This window comes from Mycteria americana, chromosome 9 (assembly GCF_035582795.1).
Source record: "Mycteria americana isolate JAX WOST 10 ecotype Jacksonville Zoo and Gardens chromosome 9, USCA_MyAme_1.0, whole genome shotgun sequence".
NCBI classification, from domain to species: domain Eukaryota; kingdom Metazoa; phylum Chordata; class Aves; order Ciconiiformes; family Ciconiidae; genus Mycteria; species Mycteria americana.
In genome coordinates, this window is record NC_134373.1 from 20,711,134 (window position 1) to 20,737,537 (window position 26,404).

At 39.3% G+C, this 26,404-nt stretch overlaps 1 protein-coding gene across 9 annotated transcripts in view; it reads left to right on the forward strand.

Moving 5' to 3' along the window:
- Window positions 1-1,110: 1,110 nt before the first annotated feature.
- LOC142414428 (neurabin-1-like) overlaps window positions 1,111-26,404 on the forward strand; it is a 43,241-nt gene continuing 17,947 nt past the window's right edge. For 3 of the 9 annotated variants that reach the window (XM_075511641.1, XM_075511648.1, XM_075511645.1), the window contains exons 1-13: window positions 1,150-1,292; window positions 1,828-3,696; window positions 15,809-15,941; window positions 16,460-16,580; window positions 17,095-17,199; window positions 17,376-17,496; window positions 17,948-18,118; window positions 20,008-20,061; window positions 21,862-22,091; window positions 23,743-23,839; window positions 23,920-24,109; window positions 24,922-25,073; window positions 25,895-26,228. In XM_075511641.1, the coding sequence (XP_075367756.1) occupies window positions 2,083-3,696; window positions 15,809-15,941; window positions 16,460-16,580; window positions 17,095-17,199; window positions 17,376-17,496; window positions 17,948-18,118; window positions 20,008-20,061; window positions 21,862-22,091; window positions 23,743-23,839; window positions 23,920-24,109; window positions 24,922-25,073; window positions 25,895-26,228 (3,322 nt within the window). In that variant the 5' untranslated portion in view covers window positions 1,150-1,292; window positions 1,828-2,082. The other 6 variants (XM_075511646.1, XM_075511647.1, XM_075511649.1 and 3 more) reach the window with 4 other exon arrangements.

Consider the following 26,404-nt stretch of genomic DNA (forward strand, 5'->3'; position numbering starts at 1 on the left):
AGGTAGCTAGCTAGAAACTGGACAGTCATCCAAATTCTGTCTTTAACTGATGGATACGTTGAAGCCAGCGCTTTTATTTGACTAACAAACGAGAGAACTGGATATACGCAACACTGCTTGCAAAACTGCGGTTATTACTGCCTAAGGCTACCGATGACGGGCATCATTTCCTCGGTCCTGGGGAGCTGCAGTGACTTCCAGCGCGGGGAGCGTGCGAGGGAGGGGGCAGGCTCGCCCAGCGCCCTGCGCACACGCGGCAAAGCGCCCGCCAACTTGCCGGCCGCGTAGGAAGCCGCGCTGCGCGCCTCCGCGCAGAGGAAACGGGCAGCAGGTGTGCGCGGGCAGCCGCAGCCGCAGCCCCGCCTGCCCGGGAGCTGCCTCGGCCGTGCGCCTTTGCTTGGGTTTGATACTCACCTGTTCGGGAGGGGTTAAAATAATTTTTAAAAGGAAGGGGGGGAGGGGGGAAGGAATGTTTGGCATTGCTGTTACTGCCGGCTGTCAGAGCCTCGCTCGGGGCAGCTGCCGCGACTTTCCCTCCACCCGGGAACTACGCTGCTCTGCGGTGAAGCCGGGGATGCCGCTACCCCCGCCGCCGCGGCCGCCTGGGCTTTGAAAATAGCGCGCAGCTCCCCAACGCCGGCAGCTCGGCGTTCGCGTTTCTTCAGGGAGCCGTGGCCCTCCCTCAGCGCTCACCGCTGTCCCCAGTCGCAGCCGCGGCGGTTCCCCCGGCAGCGGGGCCGGTGAGCGACCCGCACCCGCGGGCCCTGCGCCGCGCCGCCCCGCGCTCACGGCCGACAGGGGGGACCGGGCAGCGGCGGGCGGCCCTGTGCCCGCCCGCCTCCCCGACATGGTATCACCCGAAACCCGTATCCCGCTACGGCGTGGTATATCCCGGCGCGGGAGGCGCTTCCCTCAGGCCGGGCGCGCCCGCCGCCGCCCCCCAGCCCCTCTCTTCCCTCACGCTGAGAGGAACAAGGGCGCGCCCGCCGCTCCCTCTCTTTGTGTGCGAGCGAGGGAGCGCGCGCGGGCGGGCCCGAGACACAGCGCGGAGGAGGGCGCCGCGCAGCGTGAGAGGCAGCGAGCGGGGCGGGCGGGCGGCGGTTTGGAGCGCCGCCGCGGGGGCGGGAGGAAGGTGGAGTGAGGAGCGCGGGGCGGCGGCGGGTCGGGGGGCGGTGGGAGGAAGGAAGGAAGGAGGGCGGCTGCCGGCGGCGGGTAATGATGGCGTGGTGTGCGCGGCCGCTGGGCGGCCGGGAGCGCTGAGGGGAAGGAGCCGGCGGGACCCCCGCCCCCAGGTAGGCTGGCTCGGAAAGTTTGGGGCGAGGTGCCGGGGCCGCTCCGCTGCGCGCCCCGCAGGCCCCGCGGCGCAGAGGCGCCGCCACGGGGAAGCCCCGACTTGGGGCCGAAACTTGCGGCTTCCCCCCTTCCGGGCAGCGCGGGGACGCCCGGGCCCCTCCGCCCCGCCGAGCCGCGGTACGTGCGGCGGCGTCCGGCTCGGGCCCAGCCTTCCCGGGCGGCAGGAAGGGCCGGGCGCTGCCCCCTCCCCCGCCGCTCGGCCCGGCCCGGCCCGGGACGGCCGTTGGCGGGAGGGGCGGGCAGCCCGGAGCGGCGGGGGGGCCGCCCGCTGCCGCCGCCGCATCCTCCGCCGGAGCCGGCAGGTCGGTGCCCGGCGGGAGGGCGGCTGAGAGCAGCTGGGTCCGCGCGTCCCGGCGGACACAATGGGCTTTATCCCGCGGGGAGGTCTCGGGCGCGATTCCCACCCCGAGTTTCGGATTCGTGTCACACGCCGGCGAGGCCCCGAGTTAATGAAAAGTCTCTGTCTCTCTGCAGATGGCTCTCCGGATCCCGCGACCCGCGCTGGGGATAATACCCGGTGTGGCCATCTACGTGCTGTGATTTATTTCTCTCCGCGTATACTCCCCTGCGCTCCATTTCAATGCGAGCCGGGAGGCGGGCCGAGTGAAAGGCAGCTTTTCGGATCTTCTGTGGGATCTGCTCTGCCGGGTGTTGGAGGGTGGAAGCTTTGTGCCTGGGAGTCGTCCTTCCCATTCTTCTTCAGGAGTTGAGGGAGCTTTCTCTCTGACAATGATGAAAACCGAAGGCAAAGGGGAAAGAACTTTAAGAAGTGCTTCTCCACACCGAAATGCCTATAAATCCGATTTCCATGCTATCAAATGCTCTTTTGATGGTGTAAACAATCCTGAAAATGCTTCCAACAAAACAGGCTTGCATCAGAAGCTGAGTACCTCTTCCAATGGAGGGGGAAATGACTCACACAATCGAGGTAGAGCTGCCACTTATGGCAATAGAGTACACAAGATCAAAAATATGTTTCTGCAAATGGGAGGCTCTTCTTCCACACCCTCTTGTGAAAGCAGTCCACCTGCTGAGACCAAATTAATCAGCCGGGCCACGGCAGCAGAGTACGGACCTTCTCCAGGTAGCCCATCTTTCCTCATTGTCCAAAAAAATAATCTTCTTAATACAAGTACCAGCCCCTGCAGCAGTCCTGTGGATTCATTGTCTGTGTCTTCTGCTGCCGACAAGGTCATCCGTAGCAACGATGAGGCAGACTTGGACAAAGTTGCCCTGGCAGAAAAATTTTCAGAGACCAGGAAGCTATTTGAGAGAAATATAAAACAACAGAGCTCAGTGGACAGATATTCCCCCAGCAAATGTGAAAGAAGTGAGGATAAGAGGAGACATGGTTCAACTTCTGATTGCAGCAATGTGGTGGACCACTTCAGTTTTAATACCGAAGCAAGTCTTCCAGTTGCGCTGGAGAAAGTTGAAAATCAAGGTAATGAGGAGTTGAAGCAGCAACATCCCAATAGTGGTTCCAAATCGTCCTTCCTGAATGCAGGGCCCATTTCTAGGAGGTTGGAAAGCTTTCTGGGTGACAGTGATACTGAAGAATCCAAAGAAATTTCCAAAAATGATAGTCCTTCAAATCAGGACCCTTTGAGAGGCCACCATGGTTTGGATTCATCTGCTGTTGCTGAAGGATGTCCAGAGAAGGCTGCGTCCACCAAAGTGCCTGTGGTCCTCGGAGATGAGCTGAGCGAGACACTTGGAAAAGGCAAGAGAGAGCAACTGGTAATTGAGAGAAGCCTGTGGGATATGGGCAGTATGCCTGGTCAGGAGGCCCAGCGGAGATCAGATAGTGTTCTTTCCCGGGTTTCCCCCGTGGAGGGGACTTGCGCAGAGCTGGTTGCACAAAATGAAACCTCAGGGCATGAAAAAGAAGCTTGGGAGAAAGATCATGTTGTTCAAGAAGATCAGGTGCTCCAACGTCAAGTACAGGAAGGGAAGAGGAGCGACTACTCCTTGGAGGTGGTAGAAGAGTTTACGGAAGGCAGCGAGACCAATCGGGAAGAAGAAAGAGATGGGATGTCTGTGAAAGATGGTCCAGTTACACAAGTTCAGGATGTTCTAGAGCAGGAAGGGGATACCGAAGAAGAGGAACAAGTGGTGGAAAAGCAGAGCGAGAACTTCAGTGCTTTTGGAATAGAGAATGCAGCTTTTGATGATGACCGGGATATAGAGCCAGAAAACCAAGGGCCTGAAGGCAAAGAAATTTTGGAGGGAGAGGAGGAGGAGTATATGTATGACAGTGAATATGAGGAGTTTCCTGGACTTTCTGAAGAGGAAGATCCTGAGCCAGACCGAAAAGTCAAGTTCTCAACAGCTCCTATCAAGGTAACTACATCTGAATTTTCTTTATTTTTTTTATTGCTTTGGAGTCAAAAATACCCAGGAAATAAATTTTTGTGGTGTTTTTTTCAGAGCTCTAAAAACCCTTAAAAACGTGTAAGCTTATGGCTTTTATTCAAAACTGAATAAGAAATTATAAATTTTCTGAACAAGAGAGAAGTTATAAATTAGTTACAAGTGATTTCTGAATCACAGCAGCTTCATAAGATAGCATAGTGAAACATGTGAGATTTTACTTACTGGACATTTTCAGGAACACTAAACTTTTAGGAATAGATGTAAACATGTGACCTTTAATACTTGCCTGCATTTTTTTGAAATCAAGGCATTACATTAGGAGGGATTTTTTCAGTTTTACTTTTTCTGCAAAAGTTTTAAAGAAAAAAAACCAAACAAACCAACAAAAAACCCAATAGCAAACCTTCAGATTCAACTTCAGACTTGTTTTCAGAATTAACTGTGAGAAAATATAAAATGACTGGTTCCTGTTTAAGATTTTAGAATTCTCTCTAATAATAACCATTGTTGTTGTTAATACTGGTTTGGTGAACATGCTGTAGGAGTGTTAACATGAGCATTTTGGAGTTAGGTAGTTGTGGAAGTAGAAGTTACAGGGCACGCTGGATAATGAGGAGTAGCATAAGTTACGCTAACAAATTAAAAAGATTTAGGTGTCTGATCTTCCCTCACCAAAAATACCCACAAAATAAGTTATTCCACAGCTCAAACAGTGTTTACCCATAGTCTCATTGCAGACTTCAGTTACTGTAGTCCCTCTTAAAGTTTGGGAGGAGAAGTGGGAGATGCGGACCAGGATGGAATGGGAAACTGTCCAGGCTTTCTCAAGCATGCTTTTCTTCTACCATTACATGAATGCAAAATATCATCTTTAATAAACAATTTTTACACTTTGTTCATACAGAGTCAGGACTCACTTTTACTGATCAGAGGGATGCAAAAATTCTTTTGACTCCTGTACTTCCTGCAGTGGAGAGCTGTAATTTCCCAGTTTGCTAAACACATGCCAGTGCTGTACCCCAGAAAACGTTTTGGGTGTGGCAAAATACGAGTTTTGTTGCATGTGGTTTTTTTATAGTCTCTCCATAGAAAGGCTGACTTTATATGGCTTTCTTCTAGTTGATGCCGCTTTAGCGGTGACCTGGAGCACTGAAGGGGGGGAATGCCACTATTGGAAACTGCATAATTAGTCTGCTGAGGGATGTGAGAGAGCCGGAGGGGCATCTGTCCATTTCCCTCACATTTGTGCACTGAGTATCTGAGGAAAGTGCCGTGTAGAGTCTACTGTAAATGTGTGTGCGTTGAGTGACTGCTGGATTCCTGCTGTAGGCAGGGTTTTACTGATTGTTGCTGAAATCCTACTGAAGCAGTGGCTGTAACAGACTTTTCCTGCCTTCTCTGTTATGTCTATGCCAGACTTAGTTCAAAGCATTAGTAGAAATCTCTGTGCCAACTGTGATGGAAGCTCTTGTGTGGACAAAACTCAGTTTTTGGTAACTAATGCTGTTCAATTACAGTTGCTTCTCTGAAAGCCACAGGCACCAACCTGTACCATATTATAAATTACACAAATGAGAGATGAATGGTTAGTAGCAACTGTTAGCAGTTTTCCATTAAAAATAACCTAGTTCTTGCCATAAAGCCCCACTTGGATTGGCAGAATAAACTGTACTTAATAGCAATATAGTCAGTGAACTTTCTTTTTAGGGCCCTAAAATTGAAGCTTGTGATACTTGCTTTCCTTTATCCCTTTTTGGTGAAACTTGACTATATCTTTCCTATAATGGGTATAGGGATCTCTCTCTGTATGTCATTTTTAATAGCTTTTTCCCCTCTGTTCCTCATGCCTAAGCAATGATTTCTTTCCCATTGTCCTTTTGTTTCATATTGTCTATGATACTTAGCGGGAATGAGCCCTGGTATATGGCTTTCAGCTTCTGTACTCTGTAAAATGAAGAATTCCAACTTTTTTTGCACTTCCCCAAATCTTTTTTAGTAATGTACCTTTAATATCTCACTAACTTTTTAGAAAATCCCCTTTTCACCGCACAGAAGGAAATCTCTCTTGTTTGGCTTTATGCATAGATTTTAGTGCATCTTAAATTGGAAGAGAGGAAAAAAAAATCCTGAGTGGTAGCAAAAGGTTATTCTTGGTCTCCACTACAGCTTAGAGCAGTGCCATAGTGAGAAATGTGTCCTAGTAGCTTCTTTTTTCAGCTTTATTTAGATTAATAAGTTTGACTCAAATGTGGGTGCCATTCCAGACATCCATAGCCACTAGAGGAGAAGGTCTGTGTTTCTCCTCCTCTTAGACGCTCCGGAGAGAGGCCAGGCTGGCCTTGGCATTCTTGCTGTTTTCCTTCTGCACCTCTCTAGTGATTACGAAGAAACCATCTCTGTCTTTTGCAGTTGCTGTTTAGCAGATGTCTGATAGAGTTGGAGAATTCAAAACATTCACAAGGTGTTTGGGCAAGAAAAAGCACGTTCTCAGATCATCAAGGTTCTGCAGTGATGGAGCTCTGACCATTGTATTTGATATATCCAAAAGGGAAGTTGGATATGTGTGTAGGTAATGGATATAACTTACACACAGCCACCCTAAAAAACAGTATTTATGCTGCAGCAGCAAAGAGAACTTGATTAATCATCTCTTCATCATCTGAAGTTTGTAGTCGGTTGTAAAATTGACAAGGCTTTTGAGTAAAAGAAGGAGACTGTGGAGCTCCCAGGGGATGTATAAGGCAGCTAACACTGTTAGCACTGCATCTGACCCATGCTAGAGATCCATAATTGTTGACGTCTGTAGCAGGGTTTAAGAACATAATTTGATCTGATAATTTCATGAAAGATGGAACATAATTATGCATTTTTTGAGTTGCCCTGTGCCTGTGAAAATAAGTGTAGATTAGACTTTTTAAAATAAATGTTTCAATTCTGTAGAAGCTGGTGATAAATGACGCTGGGAAGATTTCTTACTTGCTGTGGGTGACCTGACTCTCTAAGTCCTGCTGCTGTTTGACCTCTGCAGACCTTAAGGAACATTATGTCTCTGTTGCTTGTTTTTCCTACAGTAGTGAAGAGAGTGGTATCGTACAGTTATTAGTGGAACTTCACAGAGTGGGTTCGTGTTAGGGTACATGAGCTATTTTTAGTCTCTTGTTGCCACATACGAAGCCTTTAAGGAATGTAAAGCACACTCAGCTGTCCAAGGTATTTGCAAGGGAACTGAATTTGTCTTTGTCTTAAAGTTTTCTGAATAAACTGTATAAACAATCAGCATTACAGACAGTGCCAATAACGTCAGGTAACTGTGCTGTCATCCCTTTATGTTTCACTTTGCTTTTGTAATGTAGAGATTAAACTTGCTTTCAATTATGTGATTACCTTGAAAGGCTTTAATTAACATAAATGTAATGACTGAGTGCTGTTTGACATCTGTAATTTTGAAACTTTCTGCTGGGAAAACAAATGCCTGTTTCCAAATTGACTTCTTGAGATGTTTTTACCTCTGACTATGTCAAACTTTGTCCTCAAAACCTTTAATAGCACTGTGACTAACTTCTGCAATGATTTATGATCCTTAGAAATTCTGTAGCTCCGGTAAACTGAAAAGATAGTACAGCTGCTCTTTGCTTCCGTAAGTCTGTTTAATTAGCAGTGTTACCCAGTTTATGTTGCATGGGAGTGTCTGTTCCCAGCTTTTTGTGAATCATACTTTCTTTTAAGATTAAGGCAAGAACACAATTAAAAAAAAAAAACAAAATAAAACCCAACCCAAACCTCCATAAAGGCTTTACTTTTATATTTGTCACAGTTGAGCAGAAGTTTGAACTTATTTCTTAAATAAGGGAACTGAAAGCAGTTTCATAGCTTATATGTTGTCCTAACTAGCCAAGTATCAGCTGCTTCTGAGAGAATATGAAAGTCCTTCATAATATTGCCATTTGTCTTGCATATCTGCATAGAGCTGTTTTATGTATAGCTGGGACACAAACAGTAATCTTGTTCAGGCTGGCATACTCTTCAATCTTTTTAGTACAGAATTGCTTACTGTGGAAGTTAATGAAGCAGTAAATGAAGACACATTTGAATTAGATTTCCTGTATAACAGCATATCTGTAAATGTTTACCACTTTTAGGAGATGCACAGTTTTTCTAGGTCGATGTGTAGTCTCCTAAACACTGTTCTAACAAAATGTTGCAGGGTAGTGCTTTAGCTTCATACATCCTCTGATTTTTGAACTGTAACTTCTATACTTACGATGTCCTACACAGAAAGGGATACAAAACACACTAACTGGTGGAAGATACCCAAACCCTGGAGTTTCTTCAGTAATTGGAGAACTGATGACTGCATAAATGGTCAATTGTTTGGCAGCCATTCGTCAAGCACTTCAGTAAAATTCTTCTGTGGCATTAAGAAACAAGTATGTGACGTGGAAGTAGGTTGATCTAGGAAAACAGAGATTTGATTTTAGAGTAGATTTAAACAGAACTGACTTACATGTGGGAAGTCATCTGCCTTTTTTCTTGACACAAATAATTCAAGTGTATTTCCATTGTGCTTTGTTTGGGATCTTTTGCAATCACAATTTGTTTGTTGTAACTCATAGATTTTAATTGTTTTGAAGCACTGTTTATCACTTGCATCAACACTACAACATTTGTAACTTAACATCATAACTTTTCTTCGTGTTTTTATCTCAAACTTAAACTCTCCACAGTACTTTTCAGTGACTTTTCACAAAAAGTAACCCTGTTGTATTCTGCCTGCATCTGAGAGTATGGCATTTCCTGCTGGCTAACTTAACAGTATGAGATGTTAAAAACATGGCTATTAACTGGAAGGTACCTATATTCACACACACGTGTGAAAATTTTGTTATTTGGGGTTTTTTTTGTTTTGAGGAAAGATAATCTTTCAATTTTACGAAAATTGAAATTTCAGTAAGAAGTTAGACGTTTATTAAGCCTAAATGCATTTAATTCTGCGTATAGATTTACCTTGTTTCAGAAAGTTCCATATCCAGTATTTCTTAAGACTTTCTGGTCCTTGTTATGTTTTGATTCCATGACCTTTGTTCAGCTCTCCGAAAAGAAGCACTTTCAACTCAAGCTTTCTTTGGCATTTTTTTTATCATACGTCTTCTGTTTCGATTTTTAGGAAATATTTGATATGTAAGCTTTACAATGGTAGATTAATTTGGCATTTCAAGAGTTTTTGGATGAGAGTCCAGTGCCAGGGTATGGGGATGTAGAGCAGAAATCTAAACCAGAACAGAAAAAGCAAATAATTTTTTTTTATATCTGGGCTCACTGCTGGAGCAGCTTGACTCTTTACATTAATATCTCAATGTATTTCTAACTGAATTATTCCTGAATGCAGTTATGTGACATACTAGCTGCCCTGTTTGATGTATTTGGTGGTGCTATAGAACTATAGACAAATAAAAGAATGCTGAGGTCATGGATGTCAGGTGAGGTGACAGTGAGGATGACAGCTGTCTGTCCTCACTCCTTTTTCAGTCCCTCCCACTTCTAACTGTCTAGCAGTTTCACCTGGATTTGACAGGGGGGAGAGAATTTTTTTTTTTAAAGGTGTTTTTGAAATACTGCTTGGTTTGGGGAAAACTAGCACTTGTATCAGCGTTGCAGATTCGTGCCCTCACTGATGGCAGGGCTGCAGCTTTAGTTCAAGTTACTTGTTCTTTTTGACTTAATGTTAGCTGATCATCATGCATGTCCAGCCTGTGCTGTGTTTTGCTCTGAGAATAGCTGTGAGGAACAGGAGGGAGGAAAGGGGGTGAATAGGAGGCACCTGCAGGTTTCATGGGAGATGTAGTCAGAAGAAACACTGAGGAGGTGGTGAAGGTCAGCAAAGATAAGCAAATTTATAGGAGACAAGTTCATTACCTCAACAGTTAAGCTGCTGAAAGATTCAGCATCTTTTTGATGATGATTGCTGTTATTAGCACCTGAGAATACTTAACCTAGACTGATAAAGAATGAACAGGCAGCAGCTGAAACTTGTTTGTAGTTTACCTTTTGAGAGATGGAAAAAATAAGTTATCCCTTTTCATATCATTCTAACATAAGAGAAGGTGAACACTCAGAAGGCCATCAGCAAAAAGAAGTGCACCTCTATTATCTGAGTACATGTCTTGTAATCTTGAGATCATGAAGGTGCAGTGTAGCAGAGTTTTTTACAGGGTTCTTATATTTTTATTGAGTAGTAAAGTATTATTCCAAAAGGCAACACGCAAATTCTTTAGGTTTATTTCTCAATCATTTTCCTCCATCACCCTCTGATATATCTTGGTATAGTGAGATGATCCTCCTTTTCAGACCTGGGGTATTGATCATTGCTAGTGACAGTAGTACTGCAGATTACTTAAGTTGATCTGGTATGGCAAGGTTATTTTGTTGTTGTTTCTTCTTATAGCCTTTAGAAAACAGCCAGGTGGACTATTTTTGTGTTCACTGTTATTCTTTCGAAGTTCCTCTTACCAATTTGCTTGCTATTTAGATTTGGTCAGGTCAAGATTTTTGTTTTGGTGAATACTAAATAAATAGACATATCTAAAATTCTTCTGGATTGCCAGGCTTCAATTGGTGGTACCAAGATATCTGTGAAGCTTATGGATGTTCATAATTGAATCACTGTCTTTGTATACGAAGTCTTTCAGGAGCCAAGATTTTTTTGGCGTACCCCAAAAAATACTCACAATACCCCCCTTTATGTGGTATTGTGAGTATTTTTTGCCTCTTCTGGTCATATCCTGTTTATTTGGAGTCTTTTCAGTCTCTTTGTCAGTCAGAGAGCAATGCCACCTCAACTGAGATGGTGGTGGAGCACAACCAGGTCACAACAGAGCTCCACTTCCACGGAGGGTGAACATGGATTGTGTCTCAACTTCTGCTCTGAATGTTTGAAATGAAATAAAATCAGTCCAACGAATCTGAATGGATGCTTTTCTCTGCCTTCACTATTTATTTCACTGGCATTTAAAAATTATATACCTGAAAGTGAAAGAGTGTTTCTCCTTCTAGAGTAGGTAGCGTAACCTGACTGAAACAGATACCATGTTGTCTGTCTTGCTCTCTAGCTAGATCTAGAGCCTTTGCTACTGCAGTGAAATACAGAGCTAGAGAATAAATTTTACTGGTTTTATTGAGAATTAAGTAGAGAATAGTGAGACTGGTAAAAAACTGGTTTATTTATGATGAAATTATCTATATGAAATTGCCTGTACTGTAGATCTGAAGTAAGGTTGTACTTACACCTTTATGTAAACTGGCTTGGCAGGGGCTTTTGTTTAAGTCATGCAGAGCTACAGGATCAAGTGCATAAGTGTGCGCAGCCTGTCTGTCTGCCTGTTTGGTAACAGAAGATGCTACATTGAATGTAATGGTTTATAATATTAACCTGTTTAACAGTTACCAACTGTTCTGAATACTTTTTGAAGAAGAGTAAAAGTGTAAGTGTTTAAAAAAAAAAAAAGTAAGCAAGATATTTCTGTTTGCTGATTAAAGGATTTGGTGGCATGAATTGACTTAAATCAGGTGTAGTGACTTTTCACTTAAAATGTAACAAATAGTGGTAACAAAATACTAACTGTGTAGCTTTTGGAAACAGGGAAGAGTGGGTAGCGCAAGGAGATGTCTACTTTAACTGAAGAGGGAGATTGTAAGAGTAAACTGTAAAGTGTACATTATACTTCAGTCCTACTTCAGTGCTGCTCTTTTAAATGATTATTCACGTTTGCCTGGGCACTTCACATTTTGCCAGGTGATCAATTTGAAAAGCTGAAACTGTTCACTATTAGATAATTTTCCCTCGGACATAACTTGTGTTTTGAATGTACGGCTTTATTGATTGTCAGTAAACTCAAATGTTCCAAGAAGGACTGTGTTTCGGAAGAAACATGAACCAACTGGTGCAGTCATTGCTGGGCGTGCTGTCCACGGTGTGGGGAACACTTCAGTGCCTCTCTCAGCTGTTAAGTGTTACTTTAACTGCCTGTGCAGGTGGTGTGAGGCTTTCCAGCGAATACTGCCGTATTACATGAGAATTTTAAAGTGATGTTGATATTGCTTCTGTTCCAATTAGTTGGGAGCCCTTCTGGGCAGTTATTGATTTCTTAATCTTACTGTTTAATTACTTTTGTAATGTTCTGCTTTTGATCAGGCACAAACAAATCTATCTATTAGAAATTAATATGGGAGCGAAGGTCTTTGGGCTGTGTTTTGTGACTCCATAGCAGTTTCATGCAAACAATGTGGTAAATTAGTTGTCTCTCTTCTGAAGAGTTTACCCTCTTACAAAATTAACATTCTGCTAAAACTAATATAGTTCTTAAGTAGAGCTTTTTGTGTGCTGCTAAGAGTTTGAATTTGGAGGACTTTTTTTTTGTGATAATGATGTTTTCTGTGATAGCACTAAGATGATATAATGGAGATTTTTAGTTCTGTATGGTAGCAGGGACTGAATGGTAGGATCCTTTAGACAGTAGGCTGCGTTGGGATTTTTTTGAGTGCTGATCTTGATGTTGATATTAGCATCTTCATAGAAGGAGGTGAACTGAGTTTTGCATTCAAAAAGTAATTCATTTTACTGGTGTGGAGAATGCAGTTTGGTCTGTCTCCAAATAAATATATTTGCTCTCCAAGGACTAAGTATATATTTGAAAATTTCCGGATATGTATCTTAAGAATTTAATTAAAATAATCCTTTAAAAATTCAGCCCTCTGTCAGAACTTTTGGATTCAAATTATTTTTATTCATTCTGAAGAAAAGAGGTCTTGAGTGTAAAAAGAAATTCCTTTTTCAGATAGCAGGGTTTTTCATCATTTATTAGCTTGAGTAGATCCAGAAGTTATTAATGTTAGGTTAACCTTCTGGATATATAACAAGCTATGGTAAAAGGCTTGTAAAATTCACATGGTTGCCACGGTAAAATTCATCTAGTTTCTACTATGTTGAGACAATAACTTGTGTTTGCTAAAGCATATCTTTCAAAAATATCACTTGTACACTAATAATTTTATGATCTATGGCTAGCAATGGCTTTTAAATAGGAAGATTAAGGTTTCTTTTGTCCCTAATGTGTTTGATTCGGTGACTAAACCCCACCAGACACAGTGCAGGGATGAACTGTGTTTAACTTTCTCATCAGTCTTCTAAACTGTATAACTTGTAGCTTGTATTATTTATTATGTACATTTTAACTGTGTTTAATATTACTTTTGCTACTTGGCAAGAAAGGCTTGCTGAGCAGTTTTGTGTTTTCTATATTAGTATCAACAATTTTACTGTTTCCGTCTCGTAAAAGATGAAGATGATGATGTGATTCCACATGTACACAATAAAAATTTCTGCCTTTTGCCCTTGACTCTTTGGGCTGTAGGTTTATTAGTGTGCTCTTGCTTTTCTCTTTGTTATTGCAGTGTTTGGCTTCTGGAAACACCAGAAGGAAAACTGGATTTGCTTTTCCTCTATTCTTTGTAAACTTATGTTTTTCCTCAAAATTATTTTTCTGAAGTCAGTGGGTTTTTTGTTACTATTTTGAAACAGCTTTATCTTGTCCTAATTGTGGCATTATAGTTTTTAGAATATTACCATAAATGTTCTCACACACTTCCCGTCTGTAACTTTTAAGTATGAATTCTTTCTCTTAGTGGATTAGTCAGAATTTATTTCAAGATAGTTTTTTCTCAAAGAGCTAGTGCACTTAAATATTAGTAGTCTTCATTTGCATATGTATGTTTGTTTATTATATTATGTATAGCAATTATAAACATCACTGGAATCTAACCCACCATTAATTTTTAATTTTGTGATCCATTCCTGGCAGACGACCAATCCCTATGATCAATTTTGTGTCAAAATGGGCAAATTCCATGAGACTCCCAAGTACAATGCTATTACTTTCAAGTTGGAAAAATACTTAATAATATTTAGAAATTCCAGAGATACTTTAGTGCTGGCAGCCTAAGACTTGCAGCGTATGTAATGTGGTGTGTTAAGATGATGCGACTTTGCTTCCCCCAAATTTCCAGCGCTTTATAAATGGTTGTGTAAGGAGCTGGTCATCCCTTTGCTAATGTAATTCTTCAGCAGATAGCGACTACTTGCACTGTCTTCTTTGTGAGTTAGACCACTGAGTTATAAAGAATCAAGCAAATACAGTTGTCAGTGTCTCCAGAACGGGCTACTACCGTTCTCCCATTTTGCTCATTCAGTCATTTGATGGTTAGTGATCTTTAACATTTTAGTGGTATTATTACTAGATCATACATACACTTCTATAAATAAGCAAACTTGATTTTTTTCATGCCCCAGTATTGGATTCGTTCTCAAGAACTCAAATATTCTCGTTAAAAAGTTATCATTTGTCTACCATGAACTTTTTTTATTATTAGTTTAAAATTCATCTTATTATTATAACTTGACTATATTTTTTTGAGAGATTGATTTTTCTGTTGAAATGGGAAGGAACCAAACCAGATGGGTTTTTTTCCAAAGGGAGAATAGTGCTTCATGAAGCCCTAAAGCTTCTACTTCATACCCTACTTACTGATTTGGGGGGATGAGGAGGGGGTTTAATTTAAGAACTTGGCCACCTTTTTCTGATAGAGCTAGAGTAAGAATACTTGAGACCTTTTAGATGTTTTCTTTGTCTATTTTGCAGATTTTTCTGTAAAGTTTATGGAAGACAGATACCATAAGTGCAACCCTTGTCATCTTTCTGTGTCCAGTTGTTGCCCGATGGTGTCTGTGTGATAGCCCAAATGAGTTTATTAGTCTATTTACCTTTATGCAAGACTTAGGAAGAACAACTTTTCAGGAAGGTTCTTTTATTGGGGGAAACATAAGACTTCCAAGAGTGGGATTCTTCCTTTCCTTTCAGCCAAGTGGATCTCATCTTGCTCACTTTCTGAACTGGCCATGCCATGTTTCTGGAGTAGCTGTTTTGCAGGATTTGGTGAAGAGTTTGTGAAACTGTCCTCCAGCTGTAGTCTGGAGGTGAAGCAGTAAGGTCCCCATGGGAAATACTGAGTTATATTAGTTGCTTTTTTGTAATCTCTTTCAATAACAGTTTTCCTGTGTCTGAGGCTACTGCCATGCAGAGCTAACACCATATACTAGCGGATATAAATTCACTGGGAAAATGTTAATTACAGCTAATTACAGTTAATTCTGTCTTATTTACATGATTGCAGCTACCTGTCTAGGTAGTCTTAGCGGGAAAATGCAAAAGTTGCAAAAACTTAGTAGGCCAGTGTAAATTAACTTTGTGTCAGCACTGCATATTCTTGATTAGGGAGATGGCTGCTGCAGCTGCAATTCATAACTGTTTTTTCTTGCAGTGATGTTGAGTAAAACACTCAGTGCCTGCGAAAACTTAAGCAGATAAACCTTATTTTTCAGATAAATGGGGGTTGGTGTATTATTTTTTTCTTTTTTTTAACTTACGAATTTAAATACAGTTAATGAACATGATGATAAGTAAAATTAACCCTATTACGTGTAGCTCATTCTTCCTTTCTAGATTTCTGTCTTAATTCGTATTGTTTGTTTATCTTTTATTTTTCAGAAATTCAGCTGGACTGATTACTAAAAATAGCAATGTATGTAATAAGGCATTTCCTTTTCCTGGGAAACTGTGATTCCCTTGCAAAATCAGAAAACTACATCTGTTTGAAGCACTGCAATTGGCAGATGGTGTGGGGGGAGGGAAGAGAGGAAGAAGGATTTGGGGGAATGTAGTCCTAAAAAAAAAAGTAACACTGTATCAAAGAGGAGATGACTGTTTTCCTTGACTGATTTCTTTTAACTATTTGGTGCATTTACAACACAAAAAATGTTTAAGGAATTGTTTTGAAACTTCTAGAATGTTACTTCTGTGCAAGTTGGAAACTGTCTTACAGCAGCAATATTTATGAAATTGATGGTTGTTTAGAAAATGAGATCTCTAAAAATACCACTTCAATTTCCTTTCTTATTTTCTTTCAATGATAATCTTGTTTGGAAGGGGCTGGGAAAGCACTAAAAAAGTTTTCTGTTACTTTTTCTTAGGTTTTCAGTACTTACTCAAATGAAGACTATGATAGACGTAATGAAGAAGTTGACCCTGTGGCAGCCTCAGCTGAGTATGAACTTGAGAAAAGGGTGGAAAAAATGGAAGTGTTTCCTGTGGAAATTGAAAAAGGTGCAAATCAAACCTCAAAGAGTGCAAGACATACCATGTGCACGAAAGAGAAAACAATTTTAAATTGTGTTTTCCCTGAATTTAGGTCTTGACTTTTTGAATGTGTGTTCAGGCTTTCATTTGTGGCTAGTTCTGTTGAATTTCGTGAACTTTAACTGGACAGGTCTCTACTAAGTTCAAATTGTCATATTTCATTGAAGTTAGGAAGGCTACATTACTGAGTGACAGATCTGCACCAAAATACATACAATTCATAAATCTTGCTATCTCCTCCAGATAACCATGAACCTTTGAATCTAACAGGCAGAACAAAACTGTTTGTTCTCTGCCAGAATCATAACTGCAGAACAAAAAGGCTTTAAGTACTATCTAGATAGAAAATCTAGTCTTCTCTTTTTTTTTAAGTGAATTTTCATATTCTTTGTGTGGAAGGACTTGGAATGCTTTGAAACAGCGCACTACTGCTGTGTGTTATGTCTTGTGTTATGTGGCTAATGTTAGATTTTTGAATCACTTAGGTGACAGTGGTCTGGGCATCAGTATTATTGGAATGGGAGTTGGTGCTGATCAGGGACTGGAAAAACTAGGTATTTTTGTAAAAACAATAACAGATGGTGGAGCTGCTCAGAGGGATGGACGGTGAGTTTTTCATTTAATTGATTATGCTTTTTACAAATTTCTAACTGAGCCCAGTTGTTTTCATTGGATATGCTAAATACTGTGAATAAAAGTACAAAAGCTGAATGCAGCTGAATAAATATTACATTCCTGCTTTATGTTAATTTTTAAAAAAACAGTTTTTTTATTTACTATGAGACATTTTGGCAAAATAAGCATAGGTCTGCTTACAGCATATATGAGAAGTTTAGAATGTGCTTGTGTGTAACAGTGCCACAAACTCATGTTGATACCACAGGACACCAATCAGTGTTTAAATAGTATAAAAATATCAAGGCAAATAACGTGTAAATTTTAATTGGTGATCTGCATAGTAACTGAGAACTAGCAGATTGTTTTTAAGCAATGAATTTCTCAGGACTCAGAATTTCTCATTATAAATACTAGTGAGTTTTAAGTGATACTTGTCATGTCAAAACTGTCAAGCCAAAATATTTTTGTTGAACTGATAGCTAAGCATTTATTTATTTTGCAGAATTCAAGTAAATGATCAGATTGTTGAGGTTGATGGCATAAGTCTAGTGGGAGTTACTCAGTTCTTTGCAGCCACTGTATTAAAAAACACCAAAGGCACAGTGAGGTATGTATGTTTTCTATGAAACAGTACTTTCTTTTTGTCATTTTTCATTAATGGAGAATACAAAACTATATCTGAAAGTTTTACAAAGACGTTGTTGAAGGCAACAGTATGGCAAACTAATTTTGTAAGCATATCTTAAGCTTTTTGCTGCAAGGTAATTTGTTTTTCTTCTGTAGGTTTCTGATTGGGAGAGAGAAGCCAGGGACTCAGAGTGAAGTAGCCCGCCTCATTAGTGAGACCTTAGAGCAAGAGAGATGTCTGTATGAGCAGCACTATGTTCATGATGATACAGAGCAGGTAAAACATCATACATACATACATATTTTTAAAAGTACATCATTACCACTACATGCAGTAACTTCTGCAAATGGCATAAATGTTTTTTGAATCAAACTGAAGCAAAAAAAGGATAAAACAGGCAACTTGTTAAAAACAGAAAATACAAACTTCATACATTACTATTATCAAGGCACATGATTATCACTACTTGCTATATTTCCAACTTACTTAAAAATATCTTTTGGATTATTGGTATCAGCTGTGGCTTGTTTTGTGCATGGCTTACTTAGCTTTCTTTTGTGGAACTTTGAATGTGTTTGCAAGTCATCTTTAAAACTTATCATAGGTATAAGAAACTAAAAAGGAATGGTAACTAGTTGAGAAAAGTTTTGCAACTAACTGTTTGGATTCCTTGATTGTGGTGCTTTTGTTATTGCTGCTACCATAATGCAAAGTGTGTGTGTTACAGAATATCATGATTTCCCCATTTTGTCAGGATGATGACTATGATGATGATGATGATACATATGAGTCACATTTACATGGAAAATCTGTAGAAGTTTTTGATCTTCCTGAAAGTGAAGATATCGGTTTATCACTGGATATGGATTCAGCACAGTCTCTTCTTAAATTTAAAGAGGTATGGTAGCAGTTTCTTAAATATTCTTTGTGATGCACTGGGGGGGGCATCTGAACCTTGTAAGATTTGGATATAATCTCCTTCATGTCCCCCTCATTGTGGTTTTGGGTTTGTTTTCCCGGCATCGCCAATAAAACTCTCTGGTAAATGTTCCTTGAAATGTAGGTCTTCTGTAATTTTTTGGTCCCAGCTTCCCTATACATATTTATATTAAATGGTCCTTTGATTTAAATTAAATAAAAAAAGTCCTTGGAAACAGGCATTAGAACCAACATCACCACCCAACACCTTATTGTGGTGTCTGAATGATATGATGCTTCTCTTAGTTCTTCTTTGGGCCATTGGACTTTGCATTTATTTGCTGCATAGTAGAATGGCTTTAGCTGCAGGGGGGAGCATGGGAGGACAAGTATGCCCATTCAGAATGGTCTCAAGTGTTGTGGTTAGATCTTCTTCAGGAAGATAAGAAATAACACGTCTAATCTCTTGCTCTAGTCCATGAGGTCTTCTGGGACATCTCTGCATATGTAAAAACACTTGATTCTGTAGATAGGCATGTTTTTGGCTTGGAGGGCTTTTTCAGGTGATCCCTTTTGGGGGTTTTTTATGGTGTATTTTTTTGGAAGTAACGAATTTGTAAACCCAATAGGGTGTTCCAGACTGAATCCCAACTTAACATAGTTGGAAAATTGGGTTCCCTTTTCCCAAGGTTTTTATAAAGCAGAGCATTTGCTTTATTCAGGTCTGTGGAATCTAGTAGAGGATTTAAGTGGTGCAGTCTTTGGCACTTAGGGCTCTGGGCTAAAATCTTTTGTAGATTTAATTCCCTGTCATTTTCACTCAGGAGGAGAAAAATATACTGCAAAGAAACTGTTTCATCAGATGCCATTTGTGCATACATCAGCTTATTTTGTAAAGGATCAGTATTTTGCAGACCTCCTTAAGTTTGCTCTCTTGATAACACTGATGATGTCATTGAGGAAGTTGAAATTTCAGGCTATTGATCACTAGAGAACATTTACAGTTTTTCTAGGTTAGGAAGCACAGCAGCAGGCTTACAGCGTCTTTTCATCAGTGCTATATTTACTTGGATAAATTCTCAGACTTACAGGATACGATTAAATTCTCAGCTGGAATCATTACTATGCTGTTATTAACATAATCTAAATAAAGGATAGTCATGGATTCATTTGTTTTAACGTGTGTTTCGTGTACTATGCCTTGTAAAAAAAAAAAAAAAAAAAAAAAATCCCCCCAGGGTTACAGATGGAAAGTGAGATAGAAGAAATAACTAATAGTTGTCAAAAAAAATGTGCTTTTGCGCTCGTATGTGTGCTATTTTCTTAAGACTTGTTAACAATAATCTTTATGTTTGGCTTAGGTGTAGCCTTTATCCATTTCTGATAATACTATTAAGATTTGTGGTGTAAAGTACAAGGCTTAATTTTACAGCAAAGCCAGTATGTTTATTTGTAAGTTCTGATAAGTAAAAATATTTAGCGCTGTTAAATTTTTACTTGATTCTGTGTACCAGTTGTCATCGTAAGTGCGTTGCTGCCTTTTCATTCTACTGGCACACTGAAACATTATTTTAACCTTCTCACTTTTCTTAATATATAGACAACAATGTGGGATTTTTAACTATAGGCAGTCATGTATTGATTTTTGTAGCAAATAGAATACCGTTGTAGTTTTTGGGTTTTAATTTGAATTAAACTTTTTTTTTTTAATAAAAGCTCATGACCACTTCTCCTGTAACTGACAAATAATTAAGTTGACTTTATTCTACTATAAAAATGGTTTGAGGAAGAAGGGAATCATGGACAAATACTTAAAATTTCAAGTGTCATTTTGTGTGTGCTCACACAATTATTTTTTGTTTGTTTCAGCTGCAATTAAAACATGCAGTAACAATAGCTGAAGTGAATCAACTGAAGGAGAAAGTAAGTTTTCAAAGAATCTTATTACTTGGTAGTGTTGTTTTTTTTTTTTTTTTAATTTTATTTCTACCTACAAATTTTACCAAGAAAAGGCTGAATGCAGAAGGCAGCAATCTGTTTTAGGCCTCAGGCTCTATGTACTCTGTGTTATGCTAGACAGGCATTTCTAAGCTGTGCTCAAATTAAAAAAAAAACCAACAACCAACCAAAACAAAAAAAACCCAACACAAAACAAACAAAAAACCCCCTAACCCCAAATCCCTCCTGTGCCCTTATAAAATGAATGCTTCAGTATTACTGCTTAGAGTAGAACTGAATATAGCAGAGTACTGTATGAAACAAGCTCCCAAACAACTACGAGAACATTTTCAGTGGTTAGAACTTGTCTTATTTGAGTACAGATTTGGCACTTACAATGGTTTGTGGCTGACTTTCTATTACCAGAAAGTTATTTCTGGTACTTTGTTTCCCCTCTTTCCCTCCTCAAATTTCTGACCTGCTCTGGGGAGAGAATTTTTTCCAGCTCTTTTTTTTTTTTTTGGTGAGGATTGGTTCAACACTACTGCTTTCTCTGAGAAAGGGTTTCTTGTTCTTTTTGCTGCTTTTTCCACTGATGGAGATCTGTGTATGGCCTTTTTCTGGAAATACTTGTTGTAGGTGAGCAGCTTCTTTTATTCCATTGCCCTTCTGTGTTGCCTTGCTGAGAAATGTGTACCCTAGGCCAAGTTGCAGCATATTGCTGAGGGTGGGTAGCAAGTGGGGAGGGGATAGTGCTTCAGATTGTAATAATTTTGAATAACAGTATCTATTGGGGTTTTTCTTGCCGTCTGCAAATGTTCAGAGCTCCAAGTGTAGAGAGGCAAGGCAGCCAAAACTTCTTTGTGTTCTTATGACAGTTCTGATTTTGATTTCTGACAGTGCTCCTCCTCCTTGCAGTATTCTTGAAATTTGGCCCAACCGGATTGCTAAAAAGCTGTTTAAAATGTTGGCGTTAGTACAACTTACTGCCCTACTTTCAATTCAAGAAATTCTTGGTCCTTTCAACATCTCTGTTCCATCAGCAGGTGATCTTAACTGGCTTCAAAAGCAGCGATTTCCTCAGTGTAAATGGTGTCCCTAAAGAAGAAGGCATGGACAAACTAAGTGGTATCCTGCCTGCTCACTCCTCAAAGGCCTGGAGAACTTCATGTTAACATTCCTTTTTGTAATGTGGCTGCTGTCAAGCTGAAGGAGCCCCATCCCTTTCCTTTGTTGAGGGAATGTTTGGTGTTTTTATACATTAGCCCCAGGAAAGCAAGCCATGGGTATATCATAATTTATTAGGAAGACCAATATCTTATACAGTACCAGTGAAGATCAACTGGTCTCATTAGCTTTATTCATAAAGCTGTTGGTAACAAAGTAGGACAGGGAGCTTGTCTTATACAGGTTAAGATTCTGTATCCCCAGTTGCCTTTGAATGTAATCAAAATAGGCCTCTCCAGAGGTATTAAGAGATGGCGAGATCTTGAACAAGTCAACATAAGCTAACAATAAAGGTCTTATTCATTTTATCTCTTTAAAAAGAAGCAATACTAATGAGGAAGTAGTAAAAGACTCTTGGGTTTGAGTTCTAAATTTATTTGGATTAGCAATGGTTGGAAGAGTTGATACTATTTCTTTAGAAGTTCAGTGTCTTGTTTTAGTATTACTGATAAGTATTTAATTGTTATTAGCTATTCTCTACTTAAACATGTATAAACAACTGTGGTTTTTATTTCATCTTTTAGTTTAGATTAATTCCTTAAGTATTAATCTTTTCAGTTAAAAATTGTTGAAGCAGAAAAAAATGAATGGAAACTGAGTCGAGCCCAGCTTCAGCAAAACTTAGATGAAAGCAAAGAGAAAATTAAAAAGTTAGAGACCTACTGGCTAGAGGCACAGAGTTTATGCAAAACAGTAAATGAGCATCTTAAGGAAACTCAAGAACAATGTGATGCCCTTGAAAAGAAATACAACAAGGCCAAGAAATTGCTTAAAGATTACCAACAAAAGTAAGTATCCCAAAATACCAGGTCTCTATTTCTTGCTTGTATGTTTTGTACATTATGGGGAAAACTGACAACAATATCTAGGGTTAGGATTTGCTTAACACACTTTCTTTTCATTTGTCAGAGGAAGCAGTGTGCTATACATGCTGAATTCTTCCATACCTTCACCAGCTTCTGGAAGACTGCTCCAAAAATTTTGCTGCTGCTTTTGATTCTAAGCTTAGGAAAAATGATTTAATATTTCAATAACAAATTTTTGAAATAACTTAGTTGAGAAACTGCAATGTGTCTATAGTTTTGGAAGGACTACTTGAAATTTGGCATGAGGTATTTGGCAATATCTTTTGCTGTTTGTGAAAAACCCTCTAGCTTTGACCAACTTAAGTGTTCCAGATAGGGTAGGCATCAAAGGATATATAATAAAAAGCCACATACATGCGATTGTCTGAGTTAGGAGTTATATCTTGTAGGGGGAATGAAAAGGAATGCTGAGGTAAATTAAGAGTTTGGGATCTGTATTTAGCCCATCAAAATGGCAGCATGAAAACAGTATCTTCAATCTGTTAACAGGTTTGTGTGTTTTAGTAGAGGTAATATTGCTTATTAGATACACCTGTGTAAGACTTGAACACTGTTATGCAGTTGTGTCTATTTGTTCTACCCTCTTTCCTCTTAGCTAAACAAGAGCCAATTGCAAAATACTTGTAGAAGTGTCTTGATAATACAGAACACAACTGTTGCTTTTGATAGTTACTGTACGCGTATAATTCTTTTGTCCCCAATTTCTCCACTTGCTACTTATTTTTAAAGGCAGTTTGCATGATCTTTTGCTGTGTAGTCCACATCCAGAAATGTAACTTTTCACAGTGCATTTTTGTGCTGTTTGAGCTTTTTAAAGGTCTCCTTTCCCCTCTCCTCTGAAGCTTATCTGCATGGAATTTCAAAAGTACGTTAAGATGACTGCTAACATGCTGGTTTCCATTTCCTCGCTGTTTAGCATATTCCCATTACTCCTTTGACGGTCCCTGAAGCTTTTGCATTTTGTGTAGATGTTCTACACTTATTTTCTGGTTTTGTATGTTATTCCATCTGACTTGCAGGAAAAAGCAGCTTTTATTTTTATTTCCTTCTTGTAATAATTGTTTCTTTTTGTAAAACCCAGCCATTGCAATTTCTGTAGGATGAACCAAGTAGAAACTTGAAATGCCATTTCTTTTCCTACAAAGAATTCTACCATAGGTTTTGGAAGGAAAATACTGTGTGTGCATGCATCTTTGTGGAAGAAAGTAAGACGTAAGAGGGGTTGTGCACGTGTTTCACACTTTAAATGTGTATGCAACCTGCCACTTTTAAAGGTAGAGAGCTGGTTGTAAATTTGTAGAAAAAGTGTTGCAACACATCCTTTTTCATCCCAGAGTAAATCATAGCGTCATATGTATTTTCTTTTGAAGACAGTAGAAGCGTACAAATACACAGGTCATTTTGTGATGTTACAAAATTAATGAATCAGTTATTGAAAAAGATCAGTCTATAAGGTATGTTTACTAACAGAATGCTTTTTAGTAAATGCAACTGTGCGTTTTTCTATTTTATGTATTTTTCTACATATCTATATATTACTATTTCATATATATGCATATATTTCTTTCACCAGAGAAACAGAATTTATGAAAAAAGAAGAGGATCATTCAAGGCTGCTTGAAGAGAGAGACCAGAAATATGCAGAACAGCTGAAAATATATCAGGAAAAAGTAAAGCAGTATTATATTTTGAAATAAACTTCTGCATTCTTGGAGAGTGGTACCTCACTTTTGAATTTTAATTCTTGCAGATTTCAGAGCTTGAAAGTAAATTAAAAGTATATGAGAGAATGCCATATATGTTTGGAGGTGGCAGTTTATTGGAAGATGGCTGTCAAAGTCCAGGCCAATATAATGAACAGTCAAAGATAAGAGAAGAAAATGAAAAAGAAACACAATCAATTGAAGAAAGACTAAATTCTTCAGCTATGTTAATTTCTGGTGAGTAGGTTGTAGGATCTTTGATTTGCATTTAACAAAAATTAGGAGGAGTTATATGTGTAGTGGTTTTTTGTTGTTAAAAGAAGTTAAGTGTTTTGCTATTTCCTACTGACTGGGTAAATGTTTGACCTGATCCAGTGTGGATATTTTTGTTTAGGTCCCCCAACATTTTCAGTATTGTAGTAATCTATATCTTAAATGCTGTGGGAAAGAGGAGATAGATGAAGAGAGATCCATCTTCACTGTTCCTCAGATTCTCTATTAGTGAAACCGATAATGTTAGTGGGACTAAAACACTGAGATATGTCAGTTAAAATCCCATTGATTTTAAGCTATGATTTACACCAAAGCTTGCTATGATATTTTTTGTTTGTCTTGTAATTTTATGCCCAGAATGTTATAAAATACCAGATGGTGGTTCAACTGAGAAGCATATTTTTAAAAGATTTGGTAGATGCTTATGTACTTTCTAAAGAATTTGTAAAGAACAAGAATAGGAAAGTACATTTTGGGCACAAATTCTTATCTATCTGAGAATAAAATTCAGTTTTCAAGCCATAATACAGTTGTATCCTGATGGATTTTATTTTTTTTTAATTGAAGAAATTGGGTAGAGATATATTTCAAATTAATTAGAAATTGCTATCATAATATGTTAAAATATTGTAGTATTATGTAAAACAGTCTTTTCATATAGTAATGGTTAAGAGGTAGAATAATTCTGATTTAACTTCTGAATATTTTTCTGGACAGTGGGTTGGAGAACTTGCCTACCAGTTTCTTTTTTTTAAAGAAGTACATATTTGTTGCAGATTTTGATGCTTTTGTTGGGGATACTCCCAGATTAGACACCAGTGCCCACAAAGCAAAAGCTCAGCTTGCTTTGAAAGTAAAACGCCAGCCACCTTCTCGATCAAAGCTGAAAGAATCTCTTGGGGCTGGACAACAGACTGCAAATCTACAGGTACCGATATTGGTAGATAATTATGCATTCAGGAGCCTGAACATATGTTCAGTTTTATCTGTATTTGCCAATTGTAAGTGTTGTCCATGCTTCATTCAAACTGTGCCAAAGCATCATGTTTTTATGCTGTATCAAGTGAAAAACCCTGTTTGGGTTCATACCACATATGTGATAGCTGACATATTCTTTGTGGCACAGTTAATTTGAAGTTAGCAAAGAAGTATGCAAGCTTGTTGTATTCTCCTTAGACTTACTGAAAGATTTTGATATAATGACAGTGGTAGGTTGTGAAATATGCTTATCTAATAATTCCTTCATCTGAAACAAGTTAGTTACCAAATTTCTTTGAAAACTAAACACATCTGAAATGCTTCATTATTCCATAAATAATCATTTAAGTCCACAAAAAGTACACCAGTAAAACGTTCTAGCACGTTTCTGGAAACCAGTTGAAGAATTGAGGTATATATAATTGGTATATGAGAGAGCCTATCATAGAGGGAGAAGATTGAACTACTTCAGTTAGACTGAAAAGTGGTTGCATTGAATTGGAATGGACAAGATGTACCAGAACATTTCTGACTTGGCTAGAGAAAGATGATTTGGGATGTGCAGAAAGATCTGTATAGGGGTGGATAAAGGAAAGCCTATAAAATCAGCTTCATGTGATTTAGATGGTATCTACATGTGATTAAATTAAAATTTTCTGAACTGAGGAAGTTTGTGTGTCACATAGCATATCCTTACATCCTGGTAAAAGATCAGATAGTGAATTATTATATGTCATGCTTATCACAAAATAACTTTTGAACTTGTTGAAGGATGAGGATTCAGAAGATACTGTTCTCAACAGAGAACCTTCCACTGTGTACCTAACCAAGACCTTAGAAACAAGTGAAAAATTAACTCTCCCACACCTGGACGACATAGATCGAAAGAGTGAAAAGCTTGAGCAAACAGAAAGCACAGAAAGTCCTCTAGAGTCAAGTCCTTCTGCTTCCACGCACTCTTCTCCAGTACACAAACCAAACAATGAAAATAGCACAACCACCACTCGTTCACCTCCTCCTGAAGAGATGGCTCCAAATTCTCCTCAAGGGTATCCCAAGAATGTTAAGCAAAGAGAAGCAAAAGGGAAAGGGAAAGAGGCCAAGGGTAAGACTTAAGGGTTTATTATTATTTTAATTCTTTGGAGTTAAAGTATTACAGATTTTAGATATAAGTGAATATTGAACAATAAACTACTTCGAGGGAAAATGAATTGACTACAAAACTAATTACCTGTTCTAAAACCACTTGTTAACTCTTCAGGAAAGTTTGAAGTTAGCAAA